Source organism: Bradysia coprophila, unplaced genomic scaffold (assembly GCF_014529535.1).
Source record: "Bradysia coprophila strain Holo2 unplaced genomic scaffold, BU_Bcop_v1 contig_522, whole genome shotgun sequence".
NCBI classification, from domain to species: Eukaryota; Metazoa; Arthropoda; class Insecta; order Diptera; family Sciaridae; genus Bradysia; species Bradysia coprophila.
Genome location: NW_023503773.1, coordinates 1 through 24,457, shown reverse-complemented (window position 1 = coordinate 24,457; position 24,457 = coordinate 1). Strand labels below are relative to the sequence as shown.

At 39.0% G+C, this 24,457-nt stretch overlaps 10 protein-coding genes across 10 annotated transcripts; 2 read left to right on the top strand and 8 right to left on the bottom strand.

Annotated features, from left to right (window-relative positions):
* Nucleotides 1-6,495: 6,495 nt before the first annotated feature.
* LOC119082994 (histone H2B-like) lies at nucleotides 6,496-6,895 on the bottom strand. Its single transcript, XM_037192630.1, has one exon. It carries the CDS (start codon nucleotides 6,869-6,871, stop codon nucleotides 6,500-6,502), a length of 372 nt encoding a protein of 123 aa, XP_037048525.1. The 5' UTR covers nucleotides 6,872-6,895; the 3' UTR covers nucleotides 6,496-6,499.
* A 126-nt stretch (nucleotides 6,896-7,021) lies between these two features.
* On the top strand, nucleotides 7,022-7,511 carry LOC119082991 (histone H2A). The gene has a single exon (XM_037192627.1). The coding sequence runs from the start codon at nucleotides 7,083-7,085 to the stop codon at nucleotides 7,455-7,457; it is 375 nt and encodes a 124-aa protein (XP_037048522.1). The 5' UTR covers nucleotides 7,022-7,082; the 3' UTR covers nucleotides 7,458-7,511.
* Nucleotides 7,512-8,013: 502 nt separating this feature from the next.
* Nucleotides 8,014-8,453, bottom strand: LOC119083000 (histone H4). The gene has a single exon (XM_037192635.1). The coding sequence runs from the start codon at nucleotides 8,380-8,382 to the stop codon at nucleotides 8,071-8,073; it is 312 nt and encodes a 103-aa protein (XP_037048530.1). The 5' UTR covers nucleotides 8,383-8,453; the 3' UTR covers nucleotides 8,014-8,070.
* A 1,282-nt stretch (nucleotides 8,454-9,735) lies between these two features.
* LOC119082987 (histone H1-like) lies at nucleotides 9,736-10,581 on the bottom strand. The gene has a single exon (XM_037192624.1). The coding sequence runs from the start codon at nucleotides 10,489-10,491 to the stop codon at nucleotides 9,820-9,822; it is 672 nt and encodes a 223-aa protein (XP_037048519.1). The 5' UTR covers nucleotides 10,492-10,581; the 3' UTR covers nucleotides 9,736-9,819.
* A 5,436-nt stretch (nucleotides 10,582-16,017) lies between these two features.
* Nucleotides 16,018-16,415, bottom strand: LOC119082995 (histone H2B-like). The gene has a single exon (XM_037192631.1). The coding sequence runs from the start codon at nucleotides 16,391-16,393 to the stop codon at nucleotides 16,022-16,024; it is 372 nt and encodes a 123-aa protein (XP_037048526.1). The 5' UTR covers nucleotides 16,394-16,415; the 3' UTR covers nucleotides 16,018-16,021.
* A 141-nt stretch (nucleotides 16,416-16,556) lies between these two features.
* LOC119082992 (histone H2A) lies at nucleotides 16,557-17,045 on the top strand. The gene has a single exon (XM_037192628.1). The coding sequence runs from the start codon at nucleotides 16,607-16,609 to the stop codon at nucleotides 16,979-16,981; it is 375 nt and encodes a 124-aa protein (XP_037048523.1). The 5' UTR covers nucleotides 16,557-16,606; the 3' UTR covers nucleotides 16,982-17,045.
* A 544-nt stretch (nucleotides 17,046-17,589) lies between these two features.
* LOC119083004 (histone H4) lies at nucleotides 17,590-17,978 on the bottom strand. Its single transcript, XM_037192640.1, has one exon. The coding sequence runs from the start codon at nucleotides 17,905-17,907 to the stop codon at nucleotides 17,596-17,598; it is 312 nt and encodes a 103-aa protein (XP_037048535.1). The 5' UTR covers nucleotides 17,908-17,978; the 3' UTR covers nucleotides 17,590-17,595.
* A 1,282-nt stretch (nucleotides 17,979-19,260) lies between these two features.
* On the bottom strand, nucleotides 19,261-20,105 carry LOC119082984 (histone H1-like). The gene has a single exon (XM_037192621.1). It carries the CDS (start codon nucleotides 20,014-20,016, stop codon nucleotides 19,345-19,347), a length of 672 nt encoding a protein of 223 aa, XP_037048516.1. The 5' UTR covers nucleotides 20,017-20,105; the 3' UTR covers nucleotides 19,261-19,344.
* Nucleotides 20,106-21,493: 1,388 nt separating this feature from the next.
* On the bottom strand, nucleotides 21,494-21,902 carry LOC119082997 (histone H2B-like). Its single transcript, XM_037192633.1, has one exon. The coding sequence runs from the start codon at nucleotides 21,867-21,869 to the stop codon at nucleotides 21,498-21,500; it is 372 nt and encodes a 123-aa protein (XP_037048528.1). The 5' UTR covers nucleotides 21,870-21,902; the 3' UTR covers nucleotides 21,494-21,497.
* Nucleotides 21,903-23,051: 1,149 nt separating this feature from the next.
* Nucleotides 23,052-23,454, bottom strand: LOC119083001 (histone H4). Its single transcript, XM_037192636.1, has one exon. It carries the CDS (start codon nucleotides 23,381-23,383, stop codon nucleotides 23,072-23,074), a length of 312 nt encoding a protein of 103 aa, XP_037048531.1. The 5' UTR covers nucleotides 23,384-23,454; the 3' UTR covers nucleotides 23,052-23,071.
* Nucleotides 23,455-24,457: the final 1,003 nt, after the last annotated feature.

The window sequence follows — 24,457 nt, the reverse complement described above, 5'->3', positions numbered from 1 at the left end:
ACATTCTATGGCACTGTCCCAACACTCTTTCCAATTTCGATTTATTTCGATTCTTTTAATTTGGGCCCTCTGAGGCAGTTGGACCTTTAGCTAGTCCCCGTCCTTCGTCAGATTCACTTTTTTAGCACTTTCGATCCATGGAACTATTGATTCCAACATACAAAAGCACAAGCACACCAGACATTCACGACCCAACATTTACGTGAGGTTTTGTTCGATGTTTATTAGAGCTAACGTCTTCATCATCTGTGAGTCTGGGAAATGTTTTTTTTTTTTCCTGACTGGAATAATCAGTAAAATGACCACAAACAGTAATGGTATTGTAAAGGAATTATTTCTCAATCATTAATTAATTCAAATAATTCTTGAAGATCTCATACTACTTAATTTTGAGATAACGCCTTTAAATAGATTATCATTATAGTAGCAAGTTAGGCGATTAAAGATGATGCAACAAGAATTTTGTATACCATTGTCGATTGCATTATATTTTCAATATTCGTTAAATAACCGCCAAATGCTTGCGGGAGTATTTCTACTCAAGAAAGTCTTTTGATTTATGAGAAATTCAAAATACATTGACTATATGGAAAATGTATGATTGAACTAGTACAAGAGAAAGACCTCTTAGAGAGAAAAACAATTAAGAAATTCCGAAGATGAAAATCTTGGTTTTTTATGAATAAGCGCATATGGGAAAACAATAAAATTTAATGGGTTTTTTACGACTTGCTATACCTTCAATGTTAAATTCACTATAAGTAAAGGTTTAACGCTAGCTAAGGATTCATTCAGTTTCATTCAGTTTAATTTGTCTTAAGTTGTCTCACCCGACCCGCGACTATTAGAATTAACCATACTAAAAGTGACATTGTGTTTTTGTGTGTAATTGAATTAATTTCTAATAAAGTGTTTGAAAATAAAGAAGTGATTTTTAATATTTCTTCATGGCGATCCTAAGCCAGTACGAATTTCTGGCGTGATTTTTTTCAAAGCGGACTTAGAAAAATTTCAATAATTAAAATAAAACACTTTGAAAAATTTTGTGAAAAATAAAATGTTGTGGACTTAGACGAAATATTAATTTAAAATAACTTGGAAAAATTTGTGAGTTTTATTTTCCATAGAAATATTTTTGTAGCAAAAACCTAAGAAAGGAAAAGTAATCTAGGTGTACTGTAAGTACGCGGCTCTTCGGGGCACTAGACGAAACCGAGTAAAGGTTAAGTTGTAAAATGCATTGATGGAAAATATGTCGAAACAATGAAACATTTGATTAAAAACATTTGTGCAATTAATGAATTACCGAAATTTCCGATACGCAATTTATAAACTAAAAAAAAAAATTGTGTACATATCAACAAAGTGGACTGGAATTTTTATAGAAAATATGCAAGCACAAGCAGCGTATTAAAAACAGTATCAACGTTAACATTGAATCATTGAAACAATTCGAGTATGCAGCAATACATGAGTATATTTAGTAGAGGTGATTGACTTCCAAGACGAATAATGCACGACAACCCAGTGACGATATAGTAGCAGCAACAACAGCAACAGGAGCAGCCAGAACTCATTCGATGGAACATCCAGAATACACAAGAATTGGAATATTCAGCTTTAAGTACAATAATTTTGTTTTTCTTTTCTTGTAAATTGTGAATATAAAACAATTATGATGATTTTTGGACATGAATTATGGTCAATTCCGATAAAATATTGGATTTATAAGGTACTACAGAATTTTAAAGAGTATATAAGTGATTAAATAAAACAAACTTTCCAAGAAGTAATATCATTGACTTATTTTTTTTTTGGTAAACACTTAGAAGCACGAAAAAAAAAAGATTTTTCTTGTTTTAATTAAAGAAAGTAATTAGAAAAATTCATTAAAAAAACAATCTGATTCTGAGGTAAATTATATAAAAGTGAAGTTAAATATTTCATTTTATTAATAAATTTGGTTTTCTTTTGTCGATTCGCAATCTATCACATTTCTTACTGCAATAATTGGAATGAGTTGTATTATAAAAAAAGAAAAAATATGGCAACTTCTATTGATTATTATTTAAAAACTTTCAATGAGATTAAACATCAGTTAATAAAAATTCAAGATAGTTTCGAATCTCCAGTTCAATTGATTATTGAAGAATGTCCATCCTTCAATTCTTTGCCTATAGTTCATGTTAGTGATTTAATTTTGACTGTTGAAAAATGGGATCATAGAATGAAGAATTTTGGAAATTGTCCAAATGAATTTATAGAGATAGATTTAGTGAGAGTAATGGAAGATGGCAAAATAAATTTGTCTGAATTGTTCAAAAACCTTCAAATGAAAGCAACATATTTTGGAATTCATACTATAGTTTGGCCTTTGAGTGATGAAATTTTTTTATATGTGACTGTCCAAGAAATGATTTTAGAAGGAAAACAGATTTTGAAAGATTTGAAGATAAAAATAACGAATAAACCGACGATTTTGTACGACAAGGTAGACCAAATTCAGTTGATTAAAGATTGCCACATTAATTTAAAAACACAGAAACATAACGCTTATGAGAGAGTATTTAGGACATTGAAATATGGAAGACAAGTGTTTTGGAAAAATCTTTGTGCAGACATAGTGAGAGTTATCGTCAATTGTGCAATTTGTAATTTTAAACGAACAAGAACTTTTTATAGTAGACAAATTCGAGACAGTTCAATCAATGATAATGCAAATCAACGTCCTTACAGTTCCCATAATCATGAAGAAATAAAAAGCTCAGTACAAAGTGGAGAGGAAAAGTTGAGTAAAAGTAAAAAGATACATCGTTATATCAAATGCAATCAATCCAATGAATCTTTTAAATTAACGCAATTAAATCAATGATTTTTGCCATGCAACTTATTTCACAATTAATTTTAACTAAATAATAAATTTTGACCACTTGATCAAATTGTGTACGACATTATCGACAGCTTGATAACAATAGTATAGAAAAGTGCAATGGTTGTCATTCTTCAAAATATTTATGTAATTTTAGTACTCTGACAAATAAATAATGAACGTTTTGATAAATGAACTCATTAGGCTCAGTTGCCTTAAGAACTGTGAACTTCAGATATGCATGCCAAGACCATGATTATCAATGTATAGCCTTTGCCGTAGCCCTTAGATTCACCTCAAAATTAATGGATCCAGTTAATCGTGATCAATTTTAATTTGTTAACATGTACCTAAGATCCTGTTAGGTTTAAATCTTGCAGTGTGTGCACAACACTGTCAAATTTTAATTGTAACCCACACGATTAATTAATCATTTTCACGTGTGTTGTTTGATTTATGTATAGGGCATTCAACCAATGTTTGTAATAATTTCATAATTGTCCCAAGTTATGACTGTTAGGTCAAACATTTTATTATTATTGAGGAGGTGAACATTTATTATATGAAGAATTCGAATTCAAATTTTAACGGCATAAACATTTAGTCATTACTACTTTTCTGGTATAATATTTATTGTTAAAGATACATTGACTAAGGTCAATGTCTATCGTGGTTCGAGTAAGAGGCCAGACAATAAATAAATTAATAGACAGGTTGAGTCTATTCCCAAGTTAGGCTGATATAAAGTAGAAAAATTGTTGAGTTCATGTTTAATTATGTCAATTCATTGAGTGTAGTTCATCAATTGAGTATATCAAGAAGAAGAGATATTTGAATTTGACACATGCAAGGAGTAATTAACCTTAATTAGTGTCATTTATTTCACTTTTTGAATTTGAATTTCTTTTGATTATTACACTCAGTGATTAAAAATACATATGTTATGATAAACTAAGAAGCAGTAGCTATTTTAGAGCAAAACCATCCATAAAAAAAAAAGTTTATTAAAAGTAAGCTCATTTAAATTTGAAAAAGAAGATTTATTACGATAAAACAAATAAAAAAAAAAACAGAATGAAGACAACAATGAAAAAAAAAACAAATGCACCTTTCGAAAATTAAGCAACGAATAGATTATTCAGTATTTTTTTGACAATTTTTTTTTGTCCCCTAATTCAAAGTAAAATTCTTTTAAAGATTGTAAAGTGGCGAAATGTCAAAACTTTTCCTAAAACAAAAGAAGAATTGACTTTTACTCCAACACCAAAAATAAAAAAAGCTTTCGATTTAGTTTCAATTGATACTATTGGACCTTTTCCAACGTCCAATCGTGGTTGTTACAATTATAAAAATATGCTGTTACAATTATATGTGACTTAACTAAGTATCAAGTTACTATTCTCACAATAGATCATAAAGCAAATACTATAGCTAAAGCTATATTTGAGAATTTTATTCTTATCTGTGGACCAAAGCAAATATTGACTGATCGAGGTACAAAATATTTGAATTGAGGAATCGTGTACATTTTTGAAAATTCCTCATAACACGTCAGCTGCATATCATCATAGAACGTTAGGTACAGTAGAAAGGTCACACATAACTTTTAATGAGTATATTCGATCGTACATCAGTGACAGTAAAACTGATTGGGATCATTGGTTATCATATTTTACGTATTGTTATAACACAACTCCATCCACCGCTATTAACAATTATTGCCCATTTCAATTAATTTTTGGAATTTTACCTCAAAATTATGAATTTTTGAATTCAGTTACAGTTGACCCAGTTTACAACATAGAATCATATCACAAAGAAACCAAATACAGATTACAAATTGCAAATCAATTCGCTCAGAAATTTTTGAAAAGATCTAAAGAGAAACGGAAAGTAATTTATGATGAAAATTGTAAACCACAATCATTATTGCCTAATGATTTGGTATTGATTGAAGTAAATGAAAGACACAAATATAAAGTTAAGTCAATTAAAGAACCAACCATAACGATAGTCGATGACAAATGAGAAGAAAATTTGATTCATAAAGACAAAGTTAAAAAATTTGATACTTATTTTCATTATAGATTTTCTTAGTTAAGCAGTTAACTGGACTTATTGTCATTCTCCGAACTTGTTTTAATTTTAGGATAGGCGTCCGGGAGGTTAACCTAGTTTTAAAACTATTTTTGTTTTGTTTTTTTTAAGTAGAATTTGGTTAAAGGTCGAGACAATTTAAGTGTTATATGAATATCACACTTTTTGTGAAAAGAGGAATAGCTAGTCGAAGTGAATGCGTGAATATTCATAATATTTTTTTTTTTCTTTTGTCGTGTGATCCCTTATATCACACTTCTTGAGGGGAATGATGTAAAGGAATTATTTCTCAATCATTAATTAATTCAAATAATTCTTGAAGATCTCATACTACTTAATTTTGAGATAACGCCTTTAAATAGATTATCATTATAGTAGCAAGTTAGGCGATTAAAGATGATGCAACAAGAATTTTGTATACCATTGTCGATTGCATTATATTTTCAATATTCGTTAAATAACCGCCAAATGCTTGCGGGAGTATTTCTACTCAAGAAAGTCTTTTGATTTATGAGAAATTCAAAATACATTGACTATATGGAAAATGTATGATTGAACTAGTACAAGAGAAAGACCTCTTAGAGAGAAAAACAATTAAGAAATTCCGAAGATGAAAATCTTGGTTTTTTATGAATAAGCGCATATGGGAAAACAATAAAATTTAATGGGTTTTTTACGACTTGCTATACCTTCAATGTTAAATTCACTATAAGTAAAGGTTTAACGCTAGCTAAGGATTCATTCAGTTTCATTCAGTTTAATTTGTCTTAAGTTGTCTCACCCGACCCGCGACTATTAGAATTAACCATACCAAAAGTGACATTGTGTTTTTGTGTGTAATTGAATTAATTTCTAATAAAGTGTTTGAAAATAAAGAAGTGATTTTTAATATTTCTTCAGTATGGCATGAAATCCACGCCACTAACACATTGAATGCGAGTTACAACGCGTTCGAATTTCTTCTGCAGACATCATTGTTTACTAACCCATTGACTGATTGACGCAAACAACAGACCGTTATTTTAACTCGGTTGGTGATGGACAAAAAATTTTATGTTCCAGAAAAGATAGTCAACGTTCGCCTTTAGGATCTTCCTTTAAAAGTGGAAAAAGTCGGTTTTCTTGACTGCCCCATATATGTCAACATCTGTACAGAAATAGCGACTGAAAGTGGACGGACCACACACAGCTCAAATTTATTTCTATTAACGAATTGTGGATGGGCGACATTGCATTTTGTTTGTTTGTCTTCTACTTAATGATTGCTAGCAGATTTCATAAAGAGACTGTCTAAATCTAATCAAGCCTAAAACTCAGCGACCACTCTCAATTATGTAGAACAATATTAAAAATCATGGCCAAAGCCCAATTACAGTTAGTAGAGCCACACCCAAAGTTTCGGAGTCGGTTTTTTTTTGTATTATTTTCGAATTGATTTCAAATGTTTTTCGTAAATGAAATGGTGGCTCTGAAAAGAGCCGTTTGTTTTGATGTCGGAGATTTCAATGTGAAACCATTTTTTTTAAAACCAATTTACTTGGAGCTGGTGTATTTGGTGACGGCTTTTGTGCCTTCACTGACAGCGTGCTTGGCCAATTCACCAGGCAACAACAGACGAACAGCGGTTTGAATTTCCCGACTGGTGATGGTCGATCGTTTGTTGTAGTGAGCCAAACGGGATGCTTCGGCAGCAATGCGTTCGAAAATATCATTAACGAAACTGTTCATGATACTCATGGCTTTGCTCGAAATACCAGTGTCTGGATGCACTTGCTTCAACACTTTGTAGATGTAGATGGCATAAGATTCCTTACGCTTGCGTTTCTTCTTCTTGTCGCCTTTCGAAATGTTCTTTTGTGCCTTGCCGGCCTTCTTTGCAGCTTTTCCGCTTGTCTTTGGTGGCATATTTATTCAACGATATACTCAATGAAACTGTCAATACCGTCACATTCGTACCGCACTTTTATATTCACTTTTGTTCAACGAGATGGCTCCGCCCATTCATCCATATGATTGAACGAACATGCATATAAAGACAGTAGACGTGTACGTTCGGTATCATTCAGTCGTTCAGTTTCGTGCTGTAAACAAGTAAATTAAAAAACCAATTTGAAAAATGTCTGGCCGTGGTAAAGGTGGAAAAGTTAAGGGAAAGGCAAAGTCTCGTTCGAACCGTGCCGGATTACAGTTTCCAGTCGGTCGTATTCACCGATTGTTACGTAAAGGCAACTATGCCGAACGTGTCGGTGCTGGTGCTCCAGTTTATTTGGCAGCTGTGATGGAATATTTGGCTGCTGAAGTATTGGAATTGGCTGGTAACGCAGCCCGTGACAACAAGAAGACCAGAATCATTCCACGTCACTTACAGTTGGCCATCCGCAACGACGAAGAATTGAACAAGTTGTTGTCGGGCGTAACCATTGCCCAAGGTGGTGTTCTGCCCAACATTCAGGCAGTTTTGTTGCCCAAAAAGACCGAAAAGAAGGCTTAATTGTCCTGTATACTGGAAACATCTCGAGTATACCCGAAAAAACGCCCTTTTAAGGGCGACCAAAAATTTAACGAAAAACAATTGAATCATTCGATAGAATAATACGAGAAAAATAGAAGCTTTTCTGTTGGTGCTGCGTTCATTTTCAGCTGCAATTTTAAAGAACAAAGCGTTTTATGATGCGCAACTCGCATGGCTTTAATCAGAAAATATCAAATTTGTTATCGTCGCCTTAAGTCAGACGCTATACTCTTTGTAACGTACACAACTTGTGAATGAAGAAAAATGAATGGGTCCCTTTGTGTTGTTTTTTTTTAGCCTTTTCCCTTACACAATAATTTCCCTAGCCCAATTTTGCTACTGTTGTTAACGCTCCATTAATTATAATCGAAAACAGAACTAATCTCAAGACGTACACATGCGTCACACATTCAGAAGTTTCATTCGAAATTCAATTTCATCATTTCATGTCATTAACATTATTCCTCTCAGCATATAGGGTTTTGTATTATTATGTTCGAAAGTGAGTATCGAATCGTTTTTATTTATGATTTTGGCGGCCCTGAAAAGGGCCATTTTAATAAGCGCGATGCTCTTGTTAACGCAGAATGATTTAACCTCCGAAACCGTACAATGTACGTCCCTGTCGTTTCAAGGCATAAACGACATCCATGGCTGTTACGGTCTTACGTTTAGCATGTTCCGTGTAGGTGACTGCATCTCGGATAACATTTTCCAAGAAAACTTTCAGAACACCACGGGTTTCTTCATAGATCAAACCGGAAATACGTTTGACACCACCACGACGGGCCAATCGACGAATGGCTGGCTTCGTAATACCTTGGATGTTATCACGCAAAACTTTGCGATGACGCTTGGCGCCTCCTTTTCCCAAACCTTTACCACCTTTACCGCGTCCAGTCATTTTTCAATTTTATTTTTTTATTCGAACTGTGCAACACAACGACCAAGTCGATACTGAATGTTTTGCAAGCGGTACGCACTCATTTATATACACTTCTCCCCTCCACTTGCATTTTCCGTTTTCCGGCTAAAATCTTCAATTTCCGCACAAATTTCGATTTTTCTCGATTTTCTATTTGCTGTCGACGAAATTAAGGAAAATCAAAAAGAAAATTTTCCGATTCCAGTCGACAAAGTTGGGAAAATGCAAACATTCCGTGCCATACAACGAGCTGTCAAAATGATATAAATAGAGGGGAATGTGTTGCGCTCTCCTCATTCTGTTTCTGATCGTTGACAAGCAAACAACAGCAAAAGAGAGAAAAATGGCTCGTACAAAGCAAACTGCACGCAAATCGACCGGTGGCAAAGCACCACGTAAACAATTGGCCACCAAGGCTGCACGTAAAAGTGCACCAGCAACTGGTGGAGTTAAGAAGCCACATCGTTATCGCCCTGGTACCGTTGCATTGCGAGAAATCCGTCGCTACCAAAAGAGCACCGAATTGTTGATTCGTAAATTGCCTTTCCAACGGCTCGTTCGTGAGATCGCTCAAGATTTCAAGACCGATTTACGTTTCCAAAGTTCGGCTGTTATGGCTCTACAGGAGGCCAGCGAAGCCTATTTGGTCGGTCTGTTCGAAGACACCAATTTGTGCGCAATCCACGCCAAGCGAGTTACCATCATGCCAAAGGATATCCAATTGGCCAGACGTATTCGTGGTGAACGTGCTTAAGATGTTACATAAGTGACGACATCCCACAATCAAAATCGGTCCTTTTCAGGACCAACAAATTCATAACGAAAAACGATACGTTCATTTTCCGTATAAACAATAATACAAATTACAAACCTTTCGAGTATAGGAGATGAGAATATTGGGCTGATTTTTCAACTGTCAAAAAATACAAATTTCAATCGAACAATACCGTAGGCAGCAACAGTACATTTTTTGTTGAGGCATGTGGGAAGGTTGTATTTCGAAGCAGAGGATATCCCACAGAAAATGTGAACAATTGGTTTTTGTTCTTTTTTAGTTTTGTTACGTAAATCAACAGAACTTGATTATGATGTTCGATAGGCAGTGATCAGTCCTAAATTAGTTCAGCATGACCAGCTTACATAAAATAATAAGATACATGGGAGCCTGTAGTGTACATCAACATGTTCAATTTCGTTAAAAGTAGCTCGAAGAATCAACGAATCAACAAAAAATTCTGATTTTATGGCGACGAGTCGTAGTGTCGCACTACTATAGTAGACGCGTTGTGTATTATTAATGGAAATGGATTGCACGTTTTCGTCAGCAATTTGGTAGCCCTAATAAGGGCTGTGTTTTTCAATGCAATCGGATCATTGCAATTTATAATTGGCGAAAATTCCCGTGTTTTAAGGAATTTACTTCTTTTTTGGTGCAGCTGCCTTCTTTGGTGCTGCTTTCTTGGCTGGAGCTGCCTTCTTGGGTTTTGGTGTTTTTGGCTTTTTAGCGGCAGCTTTCGGTTTCGTTGACTTTTCCTTTGGGGCTTTTGGTGCCTTCACGGAACCAGCCTTCTTTGCTGCTTTAGCTGGTGCTGCGGCTTTCTTCTTCTTTTCAGCACTTTTGGCTGCAGGCTTCTTCTTAGCTGGAGATGCAGCTTTCTTCGCTTTCGGTTTCTTTTCACCGGTCGCTGCCTTAGCTTTCTTGGGCTTGGCAGCAGCTTTCTTCGGTGCCGATTCGGACTTTGATTTTGCAACAGTAGCAGAAAGTTTGAATGAACCAGAAGCACCCTTGCCTTTGGTTTGGATCAATTTGCCACCGGTAACGGCACTCTTCAGGTATTTCTTGATGAAAGGCGATAGTTTCTCGGCATCGATCTTGTAATTGGCTGTGATGTACTTCTTGATTGCCTGCAACGATGAGCCACCACGTTCTTTCAGGCTTTTGATAGCAGCATTAACCATATCGGCTGTTGGCGGATGGGTTGGCTTCACTCGTGGTTTCTTCGATGCAGCAGAAGCAGTCTTGCTTTTCTTTGCAGCTGGAGATGAGGTAGCTGGGGGAGCAGCTTCGGTCACAGCAGTGTCGGCCATTGTAAATGTTTTGTTTTTAGATTTCGATTTGAAAGCGTTGAATGTTTGCGGTACACACGATTTGCGTATTTTTATTCGAAAAATGCGGTGCAAATGTGGTACTGACAAAACATTAGTCCCTCACGGAAACAACATCATGCCTGTATAGCACGATACAAAACTTTGCACAAAGTAGTCCAACCGTACACGATTGTCCAAATTGTTAATTATTTTGGGGAAACCCGAGAGCCGTCCGGGATGTTGTGATGGATTCGTAATGTCGACACTCTAATCTTAATCGTGAGGTCATTCAATCGTCCAAGGTTATTCAATGTCGCATGGAAAACGAGTGCGTCGTGACAGACGTGCAATCGGAACTTCGAAAGTTAATTTTTTAATGAAGTCAAATTAATGATCAATCGGGGTCCAGCGATTGCCCACAATGATTTTAGGCAGCAATGGAGTTACATGCATCGAAAGCAGTAACAAAATCCGTATGCATTTGGCTGTGTGTGGAAAAATTTGATGGTTTTAAGGGGCACTGCAACCTCTACATTCTATGGCGCTGTCCGCACACTCTTTCCAATTTCGATTTATTTCGATTCTTTTAATTTGGGCCCTCTGTGGCAGTTGGACCTTTAGCTAGTCCTCGTTCTTCGTCAGATTCACTTTTTTACCACTTTCGATCCATGGAACAACTATTGATTCCGACATACAAAAGCACAAGCACACCAGACATTCACGAGCCAACATTTACGTGAGGTTTTGTTCGATGTTTATTAGAGCTAACCTTTTCATCATCTAGACCTGTGAGTCTGGGAAATGTTTTTTTTTTCCTGACTGGAATAATCAGTGAAATGACCACAAACAGTAATGGTATGGCATGAAATCCACGCCACTAACACATTGAATGCGAGTTACAACGCGTTCGAACAATAATGTCACCTACATTGGAAGCAACGAAGAGGCAACTGGTAGAAGCAACTGGAACCGAAGATTCAACGACACTTCATTGACCGAAATCTGCAACCGTAATGATGACAACGTAACACATGCAACGAACCGTTTAGACAACGATGCTGCGATAACGAATTTGGACAATCGAAGAGATTGCAATACGAGCGATCTTACCGAGCATTGCACAGCATCTGCTGATTTGTTATTTTATGACGAAATGTATTCCTCATCGGCGACTACATTACCAACTATGGACAATCGAAGAGATCACACCACGAATGATCTCACCGAGCATCACATAACACCTGCAGATTCATTATTTTTGGACAAAATTCATCATACATCGGCCTTGCTACTGCCACAATCTTCAAAACCACAAGGATCACATCCGTCACCCATATCAGCACAATCGACCATATTGTCCATGAATAACCGAGCCGATATGGATTGCCAAAACGTTAAATACCTGCGTACCAAAACTGGAGACTTCATACTTTTCCCATATGGTTACGATCTCGACATAATTACATGGACAGAAACTGGTCTTCATCCGGCAACATATGAAGCACAATTGACCAGCTTGCCCTCACCACAATCACAGTCGAATGTCCGCATAAATAATCGAGCCGTCATGTACTATCAAAACGTTAGGGGCCTCCGTACCAAAACTGAAGACTTCAAACTTTCCTCCTATGGTTGCGAGTTCGACATAATTGCACTGACAGAAACTGGTCTTCATCCAGCAATATACGATGGTGAGTTGTTTGACGGTAATAAATTTTGCATTTACAGATGTGATAGATCTAAGGCCAACAGCGTTCACCAGCGATTTGGCGGTGTATTGATCGCTGTGAGGAATGGCATTCCTAGCGAGAGAGTCATTGTTCCACAGGCCGATGATGTTGAATTAGTGGTCGTTAAATTACGTTTGAAAGACAAGTGCGTTTATGTCTGTAATCTGTACATTCCCTCGAATTCTCCAATCGCTGTTTACTACCGATACGCAGCTGCGCTGGAGAGAGTGATTAGTCATGTTGATTTAAGCGTTGGTGATAGACTGTTTATTTTGGGGGACTTCAACATGCCCGAGGTTCGTTGGATGTCGTCCACTGACGGCGCTGAGTTCGCTTATGAATTTTTGTCTCACTCGGATTTCGAGCCGAGTTCCTTGTTGCCGCATAATATTGATACGAGCGCTAACGCCGAGTTGCTTTACAGTCTGCTTGGTGCCGGGTTGAATCAGATAAACGCTAATCTTAACTTCCAAGGCAACGTGTTGGATTTGGTCTTCTGTAGTGACCCTGGCGATGTTGTAGTTAGAAATTCATACTCGCCAATGTCAAGAGTTGATGGTTACCACGAGCCGTTAGAGATTGAATTCTCTCTTGATTCTGATGATGTTGTTGAGTTCAATTATGACGAACATGAATTCAATTTTAGGAAAGCGGACTTTGATAAACTCAACGATTACTTGTCTTCAGTAGACTGGGAGGACGAATTGTCTGGAATTTTGAACGTTGACAGTGTCTTTGACCGTTTTTATGAGTTACTGACCGATGGTTTCAACCGCTTTGTACCATTCAAGAAGAAAGGTTCGAACAGCCATCCGCCATGGTACAGCAAGGCCCTGCTGACGCTAAAGAACAGGAAGTCTAAGGCGCATAAGAAGTACAGGGACTGTGTTAATTCAATGAAACACCCTGGATGCACAGGGTGTTACTTAAATTATTGCGCATTAAGGAACCAGTTCACTGCTGTACAGTCACGCGCTTATGACTCGTACATTAAGAAGACGGAGGAAAGTCTGACTTCGGACCCATCCAAATTTTGGTCGTACGTAAATGTCATGAGGAAGACAGTTGGCTACCCGAGCTTAATGCATCGCGGCGAGGATCGGGCTATGACAATGCAAGGTAAATGCGACTTATTTGCCGAGTTTTTCAAAGACGTTTTTGTTGAAGGCTCTCGAGACGAGACTAGAGAGTTCGGACTGAGGAAATGTATCGACATTGGAACGTTATCACTGAGCAAAGAACAGATCGTGACAGCTCTAAAAAGTGTGGACGTATCGAAGGGAGACGGACCCGACAATATTTCACCGCTTTTGTTGAAGAATTGTTCGACTGCACTAACCACGCCACTGCATTTCATCTTTAATCTATCTTTGTCATCGACGTTTCCAACTCGTTGGAAAGAATCGTACGTAGTTCCGATTTTCAAAAGTGGCTCACGGTCAGATGTAGAATGTTATAGAGGTGTGGCAATTCTTCCTACGTTTGGCAAGCTGTTTGAATCCGTTGTGTGCAATCTTCTGACAGAGAAGCTTAGACCCATCATCTCGGTAACGCAGCACGGCTTTATGAAGGGTCGATCGACATCGACGAATTTGATTGATTTCGTACACGAAGCAATTCGGGTGGTGGAAAGAGGTAACCAGATGGATGTTGTTTACACGGATGTGCGCAAAGCGTTCGACAGGGTTCAACACGATTCTCTCCGTTGTAAGCTTAGAGAACTTGGAGTGCACTCTTCACTGTTGGGGTGGTTGCGATCGTATCTGTCTGATCGTAAACAATATGTCAAGTTGATGGGGTGGAAGTCACAGTCGTTTTTAGTGACTTCTGGTATTCCTCAAGGGAGCCACTTAGGTCCGCTCTTGTTTTTGATCTTTATAAACGATGTCATGGAAGCAGTCAGGTTCTCAAAGTGCTCGTTGTTCGCTGATGACCTCAAATTATACCGAGAGGTAAAAACGCTGAGAGACTGCATCGCTCTTCAGAGAGACTTGCTTGCTCTGAATCGATGGTTTGAAGCGAATGCGCTGGAACTCAACGTTAGTAAATGCGTCACTATGTCCTTTTTTCGAAAACGGAAACCGTTGCGATTTGCTTATGGGGTGGCCGGCTCTGTCTTGAAACGGGCTGTGGAGGTTCGCGATCTAGGAGTAACACTCACTGAGGAGTTGTCGTTTAACAGGCACATGGATATCATTGTAGCTAAAGCGTACTCGATGCTTGGATTTGTGAAGCGAATCTGTAAAAATTTTCATAGTGTGGCAGCCCTTAAGAGTGTTTACTTCGCTCATGTCAGGTCTCATCTTGAGTACGCCTCGGTCGTTTGGTCTCCGTACTACCAGAACTATAGTGACAAAATCGAGTCCGTGCAGAAGAACTTCCTTATATACGCGTTGAGGAGGACCGTTAAGAGGGATGAGAATTTCAAACTTCCTTCGTATGAGAGCAGGTGTGAGTCGATCCAGATCGAATCACTGGCACGAAGACGACTCAATTTGTCAGCAATGTTTGTCTTTGATGTCCTCAGCGACCGCGTAGACTCGCCCAGTTTGCGCTCAAAGTTGAGTGTTAATCAGCCAGTCAGGCCTTTACGCAACACTGGGTACCTGGTCATTGAAAGTCACCGCGTAAATTACGGGCTATATGAGCCAATCAATTACTTGTCAAGAGTCTTCAATGTGTTCGCACACCTTTTCACCCCGTCCACTACTCGGTTCGCTTTTCGATCGTCGGTTAAATCTATGCATCTGACGAGTCAGACGTTAAGAAGGCATGGATTTATTCTTTCTGCCACCTGATCATTTTCTTTTTCGGTCGTTATTCATAGTTCTTGTCATACGTCTTCTTGACTGTACTTTCTAAGAATTGCTCTTTTCTTATTCCATATTGACTGCGTGGACCGATCACACGAATGGAGAATCATGCGAGTTGTTTTCATGGACCGGTTACCCAATCATTCAGTGTATGGAACGTGGACTGTTGTGCGCTGCTGGACCGCGAATTTCCGAAATAGAACGCGATCGATCAGTTTCAATCAAGTGACGAAGCAAAAGGCGAAACGAGGCTCCGACGGGTCGACTGGGCCGAATTTCACCTCCGGTTTTGCTTAATGAATTTACCTTATTCTATTTGTAAATTCTTATGTTGTAAATTACAGCCAGTAGGTGTCAGCCGTTGGCTTAAATAAATTAAAATTAAAATTAAAATTAAAAATTAAAATTTCTTCTGCAGACATCATTGTTTACTAACCCATTGACTGATTGACGCAAACAACAGACCGTTATTTTAACTCGGTTGGTGATGGACAAAAAATTTTATGTTCCAGAAAAGACAGTCAACGTTCGCCTTTAGGATCTTCCTTTAAAAGTGGAAAAAGTCGGTTTTCTTGACTGCCCCATATATGTCAACATCTGTACAGAAATAGCGACTGAAAGTGGACGGACCACACACAGCTCAAATTTATTTCTATTAACGAATTGTGGATGGGCGACATTGCATTTTGTTTGTTTGTCTTCTACTTAATGATTGCTAGCAGATTTCATAAAGAGACTGTCTAAATCTAATCAAGCCTAAAGCTCAGCGACCACTCTCAATTATGTAGAACAATATTAAAAATCATGGCCAAAGCCCAATTACAGTTAGACGGAGTAGAGCCACACCCAAAGTTTCGGAGTCGGTTTTTTTTTGTATTATTTTCGAATTGATTTCAAATGTTTTTCGTAAATGAAATGGTGGCTCTGAAGAGCCGTTTGTTTTGATGTCGGAGATTTCAATGTGAAACCATTTTTTTTAAAACCAATTTACTTGGAGCTGGTGTATTTGGTGACGGCTTTTGTGCCTTCACTGACAGCGTGCTTGGCCAATTCACCAGGCAACAACAGACGAACAGCGGTTTGAATTTCCCGACTGGTGATGGTCGATCGTTTGTTGTAGTGAGCCAAACGGGATGCTTCGGCAGCAATGCGTTCGAAAATATCATTAACGAAACTGTTCATGATACTCATGGCTTTGCTCGAAATACCAGTGTCTGGATGCACTTGCTTCAACACTTTGTAGATGTAGATGGCATAAGATTCCTTACGCTTGCGTTTCTTCTTCTTGTCGCCTTTCGAAATGTTCTTTTGCGCCTTACCGGCCTTCTTGGCAGCTTTTCCGCTTGTCTTTGGTGGCATGTTTACTGAACGATACACTCAATGAAACTATATCAATACCGTCACATTCGTACCGCACTTTTATATTCACTTTTGTTCAACGAGATGGCTCCGCCCATTCATCCATATGGTTGAACGAACGTGCATATAAAGACAGTAGACGCGTACGTTCGGTATCATTCAGTCATTCAGTTTCGTGCTGTAAACAAGTAAATTAAAAAACCAATTTGAAAAATGTCTGGCCGTGGTAAAGGTGGAAAAGTTAAGGGAAAGGCAAAGTCTCGTTCGAACCGTGCCGGATTACAGTTTCCAGTCGGTCGTATTCACCGATTGTTGCGTAAAGGCAACTATGCCGAACGTGTCGGTGCTGGTGCTCCAGTTTATTTGGCAGCTGTGATGGAATATTTGGCTGCTGAAGTATTGGAATTGGCTGGTAACGCAGCCCGTGACAACAAGAAGACCAGAATCATTCCACGTCACTTACAGTTGGCCATCCGCAACGACGAAGAATTGAACAAGTTGTTGTCGGGTGTAACCATTGCCCAAGGTGGTGTTCTGCCCAACATTCAGGCAGTTTTGTTGCCGAAAAAGACCGAAAAGAAGGCTTAAGTGCCCTGTATACTGGAAACATCTCGAGTATACCCGAAAAAACGCCCTTTTAAGGGCGACCAAAAATTTAACGAAAAACAATTGAATCATTCGATAGAATAATACGAGAAAAATAGAAGCTTTTCTGTTGGTGCTGCGTTCATTTTCAGCTGCAATTTTAAAGAACAAAGCGTTTTATGATGCGCAACTCGCATGGCTTTAATCAGAAAATATCAAATTTGTTATCGTCGCCTTAAGTCAGACGCTATACTCTTTGTAACGTACACAACTTGTGAATGAAGAAAAATGGATGGGTCCCTTTGTGTTGTTTTTTTTTTAGCCTTTTCCCTTACACAATAATTTCCCTAGCCCAATTTTGCTACTGTTGTTAACGCTCCATTAATTATAATCGAAAACAGAACTAATCTCAAGACGTACACATGCGTCACACATTCAGAAGTTTCATTCGAAATTCAATTTCATCATTTCATGTCATTAACATTATTCCTCTCATCATATAGGGTTTTGTATTATTATGTTCGAAAGTGAGTATCGAATCGTTTTTATTTATGATTTTGGCGGCCCTGAAAAGGGCCATTTTAATAAGCGCGTTGCTCTTGTTAACGCACAATGATTTAACCTCCGAAACCGTACAATGTACGTCCCTGTCGTTTCAAGGCATAAACGACATCCATGGCTGTTACGGTCTTACGTTTAGCATGTTCCGTGTAGGTGACTGCATCTCGGATAACATTTTCCAAGAAAACTTTCAGAACACCACGGGTTTCTTCATAGATCAAACCGGAAATACGTTTGACACCACCACGACGGGCCAATCGACGAATGGCTGGCTTCGTAATACCTTGGATGTTATCACGCAAAACTTTGCGATGACGCTTGGCGCCTCCTTTTCCCAAACCTTTACCACCTTTACCGCGTCCAGTCATTTTTCAATTTTATTTTTTTATTCGAACTGTGCAACACAACGACCAAGTCGATACTGAATGTTTTGCAAGCGGTACGCACTCATTTATATACACTTCTCCCCTCCACTTGCATTTTCCGTTTTCCGGCTAAAATCTTCAATTTCCGCACAAATTTCGATTTTTCTCGATTTTCTATTTGCTGTCGACGAAATTAAGGAAAATCAAAAAGAAAATTTTCCGATTCCAGTCGACAAAGTTGGGAAAATGCAAACATTCCGTGCCATACAACGAGCTGTCAAAATGATATAAATAGAGGGGAATGTGTTGCGCTCTCCTCATTCTGTTTCTGATCGTTGACAAGCAAACAACAGCAAAAGAGAGAAAAATGGCTCGTACAAAGCAAACTGCACGTAAATCGACCGGTGGCAAAGCACCACGTAAACAATTGGCCACCAAGGCTGCACGTAAAAGTGCACCAGCTACTGGTGGAGTTAAGAAGCCACATCGTTATCGCCCTGGTACCGTTGCATTGCGAGAAATCCGTCGCTACCAAAAGAGCACCGAATTGTTGATTCGTAAATTGCCTTTCCAACGGCTCGTTCGTGAGATCGCTCAAGATTTCAAGACCGATTTACGTTTCCAAAGTTCGGCTGTTATGGCTCTACAGGAGGCCAGCGAAGCCTATTTGGTCGGTCTGTTCGAAGACACCAATTTGTGCGCAATCCACGCCAAGCGAGTTACCATCATGCCAAAGGATATCCAATTGGCCAGACGTATTCGTGGTGAACGTGCTTAAGATGTTACATAAGTGACGACATCCCACAATCAAAATCGGTCCTTTTCAGGACCAACAAATTCATAACGAAAAACGATACGTTCATTTTCCGTATAAACAATAATACAAATTACAAACCTTTCGAGTATAGGAGATGAGAATATTGGGCAGATTTTTCAACTGTCAAAAAATACAAATTTCAATCGAACAATACCGTAGGCAGCAACAGTACATTTTTTGTTGAGGCATGTGGGAAGGTTGTATTTCGAAGCAGAGGATATCCCACAGAAAATGTGAAAAATTGGTTTTTGTTCTTTTTTAGTTTTGTTACGTAAATCAACAGAACTTGATTATGATGTTCGATAGGCAGTGATCAGTCCTAAATTAGTTCAGCATGACCAGCTTACATAAAATAATAAGATACATGGGAGCCTGTAGTGTACATCAACATGTTCAATTTCGTTAAAAGTAGCTCGAAGAATCAACGAATCAACAAAAAATTCTGATTTTATGGCGACGAGTCGTAGTGTCGCACTACTATAGTAGACGCGTTGTGTATTATTAATGGAAATGGATTGCACGTTTTCGTCAGCAATTTGGTAGCCCTAATAAGGGCTGTGTTTTTCAATGCAATCGGATCATTGCAATTTATAATTGGCGAAAATTCCCGTGTTTTAAGGAATTTACTTCTTTTTTGGTGCAGCTGCCTTCTTTGGTGCTGCTTTCTTGGCTGGAGCTGCCTTCTTGGGTTTTGGTGTTTTTGGCTTTTTAGCGGCAGCTTTCGGTTTCGTTGACTTTTCCTTTGGGGCTTTTGGTGCCTTCACGGAACCAGCCTTCTTTGCTGCTTTAGCTGGTGCTGCGGCTTTCTTCTTCTTTTCAGCACTTTTGGCTGCAGGCTTCTTCTTAGCTGGAGATGCAGCTTTCTTCGCTTTCGGTTTCTTTTCACCGGTCGCTGCCTTAGCTTTCTTGGGCTTGGCAGCAGCTTTCTTCGGTGCCGATTCGGACTTTGATTTTGCAACAGTAGCAGAAAGTTTGAATGAACCAGAAGCACCCTTGCCTTTGGTTTGGATCAATTTGCCACCGGTAACGGCACTCTTCAGGTATTTCTTGATGAAAGGCGATAGTTTCTCGGCATCGATCTTGTAATTGGCTGTGATGTACTTCTTGATTGCCTGCAACGATGAACCACCACGTTCTTTCAGGCTTTTGATAGCAGCATTAACCATATCGGCTGTTGGCGGATGGGTTGGCTTCACTCGTGGTTTCTTCGATGCAGCAGAAGCAGTCTTGCTTTTCTTTGCAGCTGGAGATGAGGTAGCTGGGGGAGCAGCTTCGGTCACAGCAGTGTCGGCCATTGTAAATGTTTTGTTTTTAGATTTCGGTTTGAAAGCGTTGAATGTTTGCGGTACACACGATTTGCGTATTTTTATTCGAAAAATGCGGTGCAAATGTGGTACTGACAAAACATTAGTCCCTCACGGAAACAACATCATGCCTGTATAGCACGATACAAAACTTTGCACAAAGTAGTCCAACCGTACACGATTGTCCAAATTGTTAATTATTTTGGGGAAACCCGAGAGCCGTCCGGGATGTTGTGATGGATTCGTAATGTCGACACTCTAATCTTAATCGTGAGGTCATTCAATCGTCCAAGGTTATTCAATGTCGCATGGAAAACGAGTGCGTCGTGACAGACGTGCAATCGGAACTTCGAAAGTTAATTTTTTAATGAAGTCAAATTAATGATCAATCGGGGTCCAGCGATTGCCCACAATGATTTTAGGCAGCAATGGAGTTACATGCATCGAAAGCAGTAACAAAATCCGTATGCATTTGGCTGTGTGTGGAAAAATTTGATGGTTTTAAGGGGCACTGCAACCTCTACATTCTGTGGCGCTGTCCCAACACTCTTTCCTTCGATTCTTTTAATTTGGGCCCTCTGAGGCAGTTGGACCTTTAGCTAGTCCTCGTTCTTCGTCAGATTCACTTTTTTACCACTTTCGATCCATGGAACAACTATTGATTCCGACATACAAAAGCACAAGCACACCAGACATTCACGAGCCAACATTTACGTGAGGTTTTGTTCGATGTTTATTAGAGCTAACGTTTTCATCATCTGACCTGTGAGTCTGGGAAATGTTTTTTTTTCCTGACTGGAATAATCAGTGAAATGACCACAAACAGTAATGGTATGGCATGAAATCCACGCCACTAACACATTGAATGCGAGTTACAACGCGTTCGAATTTCTTCTGCAGACATCATTGTTTACTAACCCATTGACTGATTGACGCAAACAACAGACCGTTATTTTAACTCGGTTGGTGATGGACAAAAAATTTTATGTTCCAGAAAAGACAGTCAACGTTCGCCTTTAGGATCTTCCTTTAAAAGTGGAAAAAGTCGGTTTTCTTGACTGCCCCATATATGTCAACATCTGTACAGAAATAGCGACTGAAAGTGGACGGACCACACACAGCTCAAATTTATTTCTATTAACGAATTGTGGATGGGCGACATTGCATTTTGTTTGTTTGTCTTCTACTTAATGATTGCTAGCAGATTTCATAAAGAGACTGTCTAAATCTAATCAAGCCTAAAACTCAGCGACCACTCTCAATTATGTAGAACAATATTAAAAATCATGGCCAAAGCCCAATTACAGTTAGACGGAGTAGAGCCACACCCAAAGTTTCGGAGTCGGTTTTTTTTTGTATTATTTTCGAATTGATTTCAAATGTTTTTCGTAAATGAAATGGTGGCTCTGAAAAGAGCCGTTTGTTTTGATGTCGGAGATTTCAATGTGAAACCATTTTTTTTTAAAACCAATTTACTTGGAGCTGGTGTATTTGGTGACGGCTTTTGTGCCTTCACTGACAGCGTGCTTGGCCAATTCACCAGGCAACAACAGACGAACAGCGGTTTGAATTTCCCGACTGGTGATGGTCGATCGTTTGTTGTAGTGAGCCAAACGGGATGCTTCGGCAGCAATGCGTTCGAAAATATCATTAACGAAACTGTTCATGATACTCATGGCTTTGCTCGAAATACCAGTGTCTGGATGCACTTGCTTCAACACTTTGTAGATGTAGATGGCATAAGATTCCTTACGCTTGCGTTTCTTCTTCTTGTCGCCTTTCGAAATGTTCTTTTGCGCCTTACCGGCCTTCTTGGCAGCTTTTCCGCTTGTCTTTGGTGGCATGTTTACTGAACGATACACTCAATGAAACTATATCAATACCGTCACATTCGTACCGCACTTTTATATTCACTTTTGTTCAACGAGATGGCTCCGCCCATTCATCCATATGGTTGAACGAACGTGCATATAAAGACAGTAGACGCGTACGTTCGGTATCATTCAGTCATTCAGTTTCGTGCTGTAAACAAGTAAATTAAAAAACCAATTTGAAAAATGTCTGGCCGTGGTAAAGGTGGAAAAGTTAAGGGAAAGGCAAAGTCTCGTTCGAACCGTGCCGGATTACAGTTTCCAGTCGGTCGTATTCACCGATTGTTGCGTAAAGGCAACTATGCCGAACGTGTCGGTGCTGGTGCTCCAGTTTATTTGGCAGCTGTGATGGAATATTTGGCTGCTGAAGTATTGGAATTGGCTGGTAACGCAGCCCGTGACAACAAGAAGACCAGAATCATTCCACGTCACTTACAGTTGGCCATCCGCAACGACGAAGAATTGAACAAGTTGTTGTCGGGTGTAACCATTGCCCAAGGTGGTGTTCTGCCCAACATTCAGGCAGTTTTGTTGCCGAAAAAGACCGAAAAGAAGCTTAAGTGCCCTGTATACTGGAAACATCTCGAGTATACCCGAAAAAACGCCCTTTTAAGGGCGACCAAAAATTTAACGAAAAACAATTGAATCATTCGATAGAATAATACGAGAAAAAATAGAAGCTTTTCTGTGGTGCTGCGTTCATTTTCAGCTGCAATTTTAAAGAACAAAGCGTTTTATGATGCGCAACTCGCATGGCTTTAATCAGAAAATATCAAATTTGTTATCGTCGCCTTAAGTCAGACGCTATACTCTTTGTAACGTACACAACTTGTGAATGAAGAAAAATGGATGGGTCCCTTTGTGTTGTTTTTTTTTAGCCTTTTCCCTTACACAATAATTTCCCTAGCCAATTTTGCTACTGTTGTTAACGCTCCATTAATTATAATCGAAAACAGAACTAATCTCAAGACGTACACATGCGTCACACATTCAGAAGTTTCATTCGAAATTCCAATTTCATCATTTCATGTCATTAACATTATTCCTCTCATCATATTACGGTTTTGTATTATTATGTTCGAAAGTGAGTATCGAATCGTTTTTATTTATGATTTTGGCGGCCCTGAAAAGGGCCATTTTAATAAGCGCGTTGCCTCTTGTTAACGCAGAATGATTTAACCTCCGAAACCGTACAATGTACGTCCCTGTCGTTTCAAGGCATAAACGACATCCATGGCTGTTACGGTCTTACGTTTAGCATGTTCCGTGTAGGTGACTGCATCTCGGATAACATTTTCCAAGAAAACTTTCAGAACACCACGGGTTTCTTCATAGATCAAACCGGAAATACGTTTGACACCACCACGACGGGCCAATCGACGAATGGCTGGCTTCGTAATACCTTGGATGTTATCACGCAAAACTTTGCGATGACGCTTGGCGCCTCCTTTTCCCAAACCTTTACCACCTTTACCGCGTCCAGTCATTTTTCAATTTTATTTTTTTATTCGAACTGTGCAACACAACGACCAAGTCGATACTGAATGTTTTGCAAGCGGTACGCACTCATTTATATACACTTCTCCCCTCCACTTGCATTTTCCGTTTTCCGGCTAAAATCTTCAATTTCCGCACAAATTTCGATTTTTCTCGATTTTCTATTTGCTGTCGACGAAATTAAGGAAAATCAAAAAGAAAATTTTCCGATTCCAGTCGACAAAGTTGGGAAAATGCAAACATTCCGTGCCATACAACGAGCTGTCAAAATGATATAAATAGAGGGGAATGTGTTGCGCTCTCCTCATTCTGTTTCTGATCGTTGACAAGCAAACAACAGCAAAAGAGAGAAAAATGGCTCGTACAAAGCAAACTGCACGTAAATCGACCGGTGGCAAAGCACCTCGTAAACAATTGGCCACCAAGGCTGCACGTAAAAGTGCACCAGCTACTGGTGGAGTTAAGAAGCCACATCGTTATCGCCCTGGTACCGTTGCATTGCGAGAAATCCGTCGCTACCAAAAGAGCACCGAATTGTTGATTCGTAAATTGCCTTTCCAACGGCTCGTTCGTGAGATCGCTCAAGATTTCAAGACCGATTTACGTTTCCAAAGTTCGGCTGTTATGGCTCTACAGGAGGCCAGCGAAGCCTATTTGGTCGGTCTGTTCGAAGACACCAATTTGTGCGCAATCCACGCCAAGCGAGTTACCATCATGCCAAAGGATATCCAATTGGCCAGACGTATTCGTGGTGAACGTGCTTAAGATGTTACATAAGTGACGACATCCCACAATCAAAATCGGTCCTTTTCAGGACCAACAAATTCATAACGAAAAACGATACGTTCATTTTCCGTATAAACAATAATACAAATTACAAACCTTTCGAGTATAGGAGATGAGAATATTGGGCAGATTTTTCAACTGTCAAAAAATACAAATTTCAATCGAACAATACCGTAGGCAGCAACAGTACATTTTTTGTTGAGGCATGTGGGAAGGTTGTATTTCGAAGCAGAGGATATCCCACAGAAAATGTGAAAAATTGGTTTTTGTTCTTTTTT

What these genes read in the sequence shown, in the direction of transcription:
- LOC119082994 (XM_037192630.1), bottom strand. Translation starts at nt 6,871, where the DNA reads ATGCCACCAAAGACAAGCGGAAAAGCTGCAAAGAAGGCCGGCAAGGCA.
- LOC119082991 (XM_037192627.1), top strand. Translation starts at nt 7,083, where the DNA reads ATGTCTGGCCGTGGTAAAGGTGGAAAAGTTAAGGGAAAGGCAAAGTCT.
- LOC119083000 (XM_037192635.1), bottom strand. Translation starts at nt 8,382, where the DNA reads ATGACTGGACGCGGTAAAGGTGGTAAAGGTTTGGGAAAAGGAGGCGCC.
- LOC119082987 (XM_037192624.1), bottom strand. Translation starts at nt 10,491, where the DNA reads ATGGCCGACACTGCTGTGACCGAAGCTGCTCCCCCAGCTACCTCATCT.
- LOC119082995 (XM_037192631.1), bottom strand. Translation starts at nt 16,393, where the DNA reads ATGCCACCAAAGACAAGCGGAAAAGCTGCCAAGAAGGCCGGTAAGGCG.
- LOC119082992 (XM_037192628.1), top strand. Translation starts at nt 16,607, where the DNA reads ATGTCTGGCCGTGGTAAAGGTGGAAAAGTTAAGGGAAAGGCAAAGTCT.
- LOC119083004 (XM_037192640.1), bottom strand. Translation starts at nt 17,907, where the DNA reads ATGACTGGACGCGGTAAAGGTGGTAAAGGTTTGGGAAAAGGAGGCGCC.
- LOC119082984 (XM_037192621.1), bottom strand. Translation starts at nt 20,016, where the DNA reads ATGGCCGACACTGCTGTGACCGAAGCTGCTCCCCCAGCTACCTCATCT.
- LOC119082997 (XM_037192633.1), bottom strand. Translation starts at nt 21,869, where the DNA reads ATGCCACCAAAGACAAGCGGAAAAGCTGCCAAGAAGGCCGGTAAGGCG.
- LOC119083001 (XM_037192636.1), bottom strand. Translation starts at nt 23,383, where the DNA reads ATGACTGGACGCGGTAAAGGTGGTAAAGGTTTGGGAAAAGGAGGCGCC.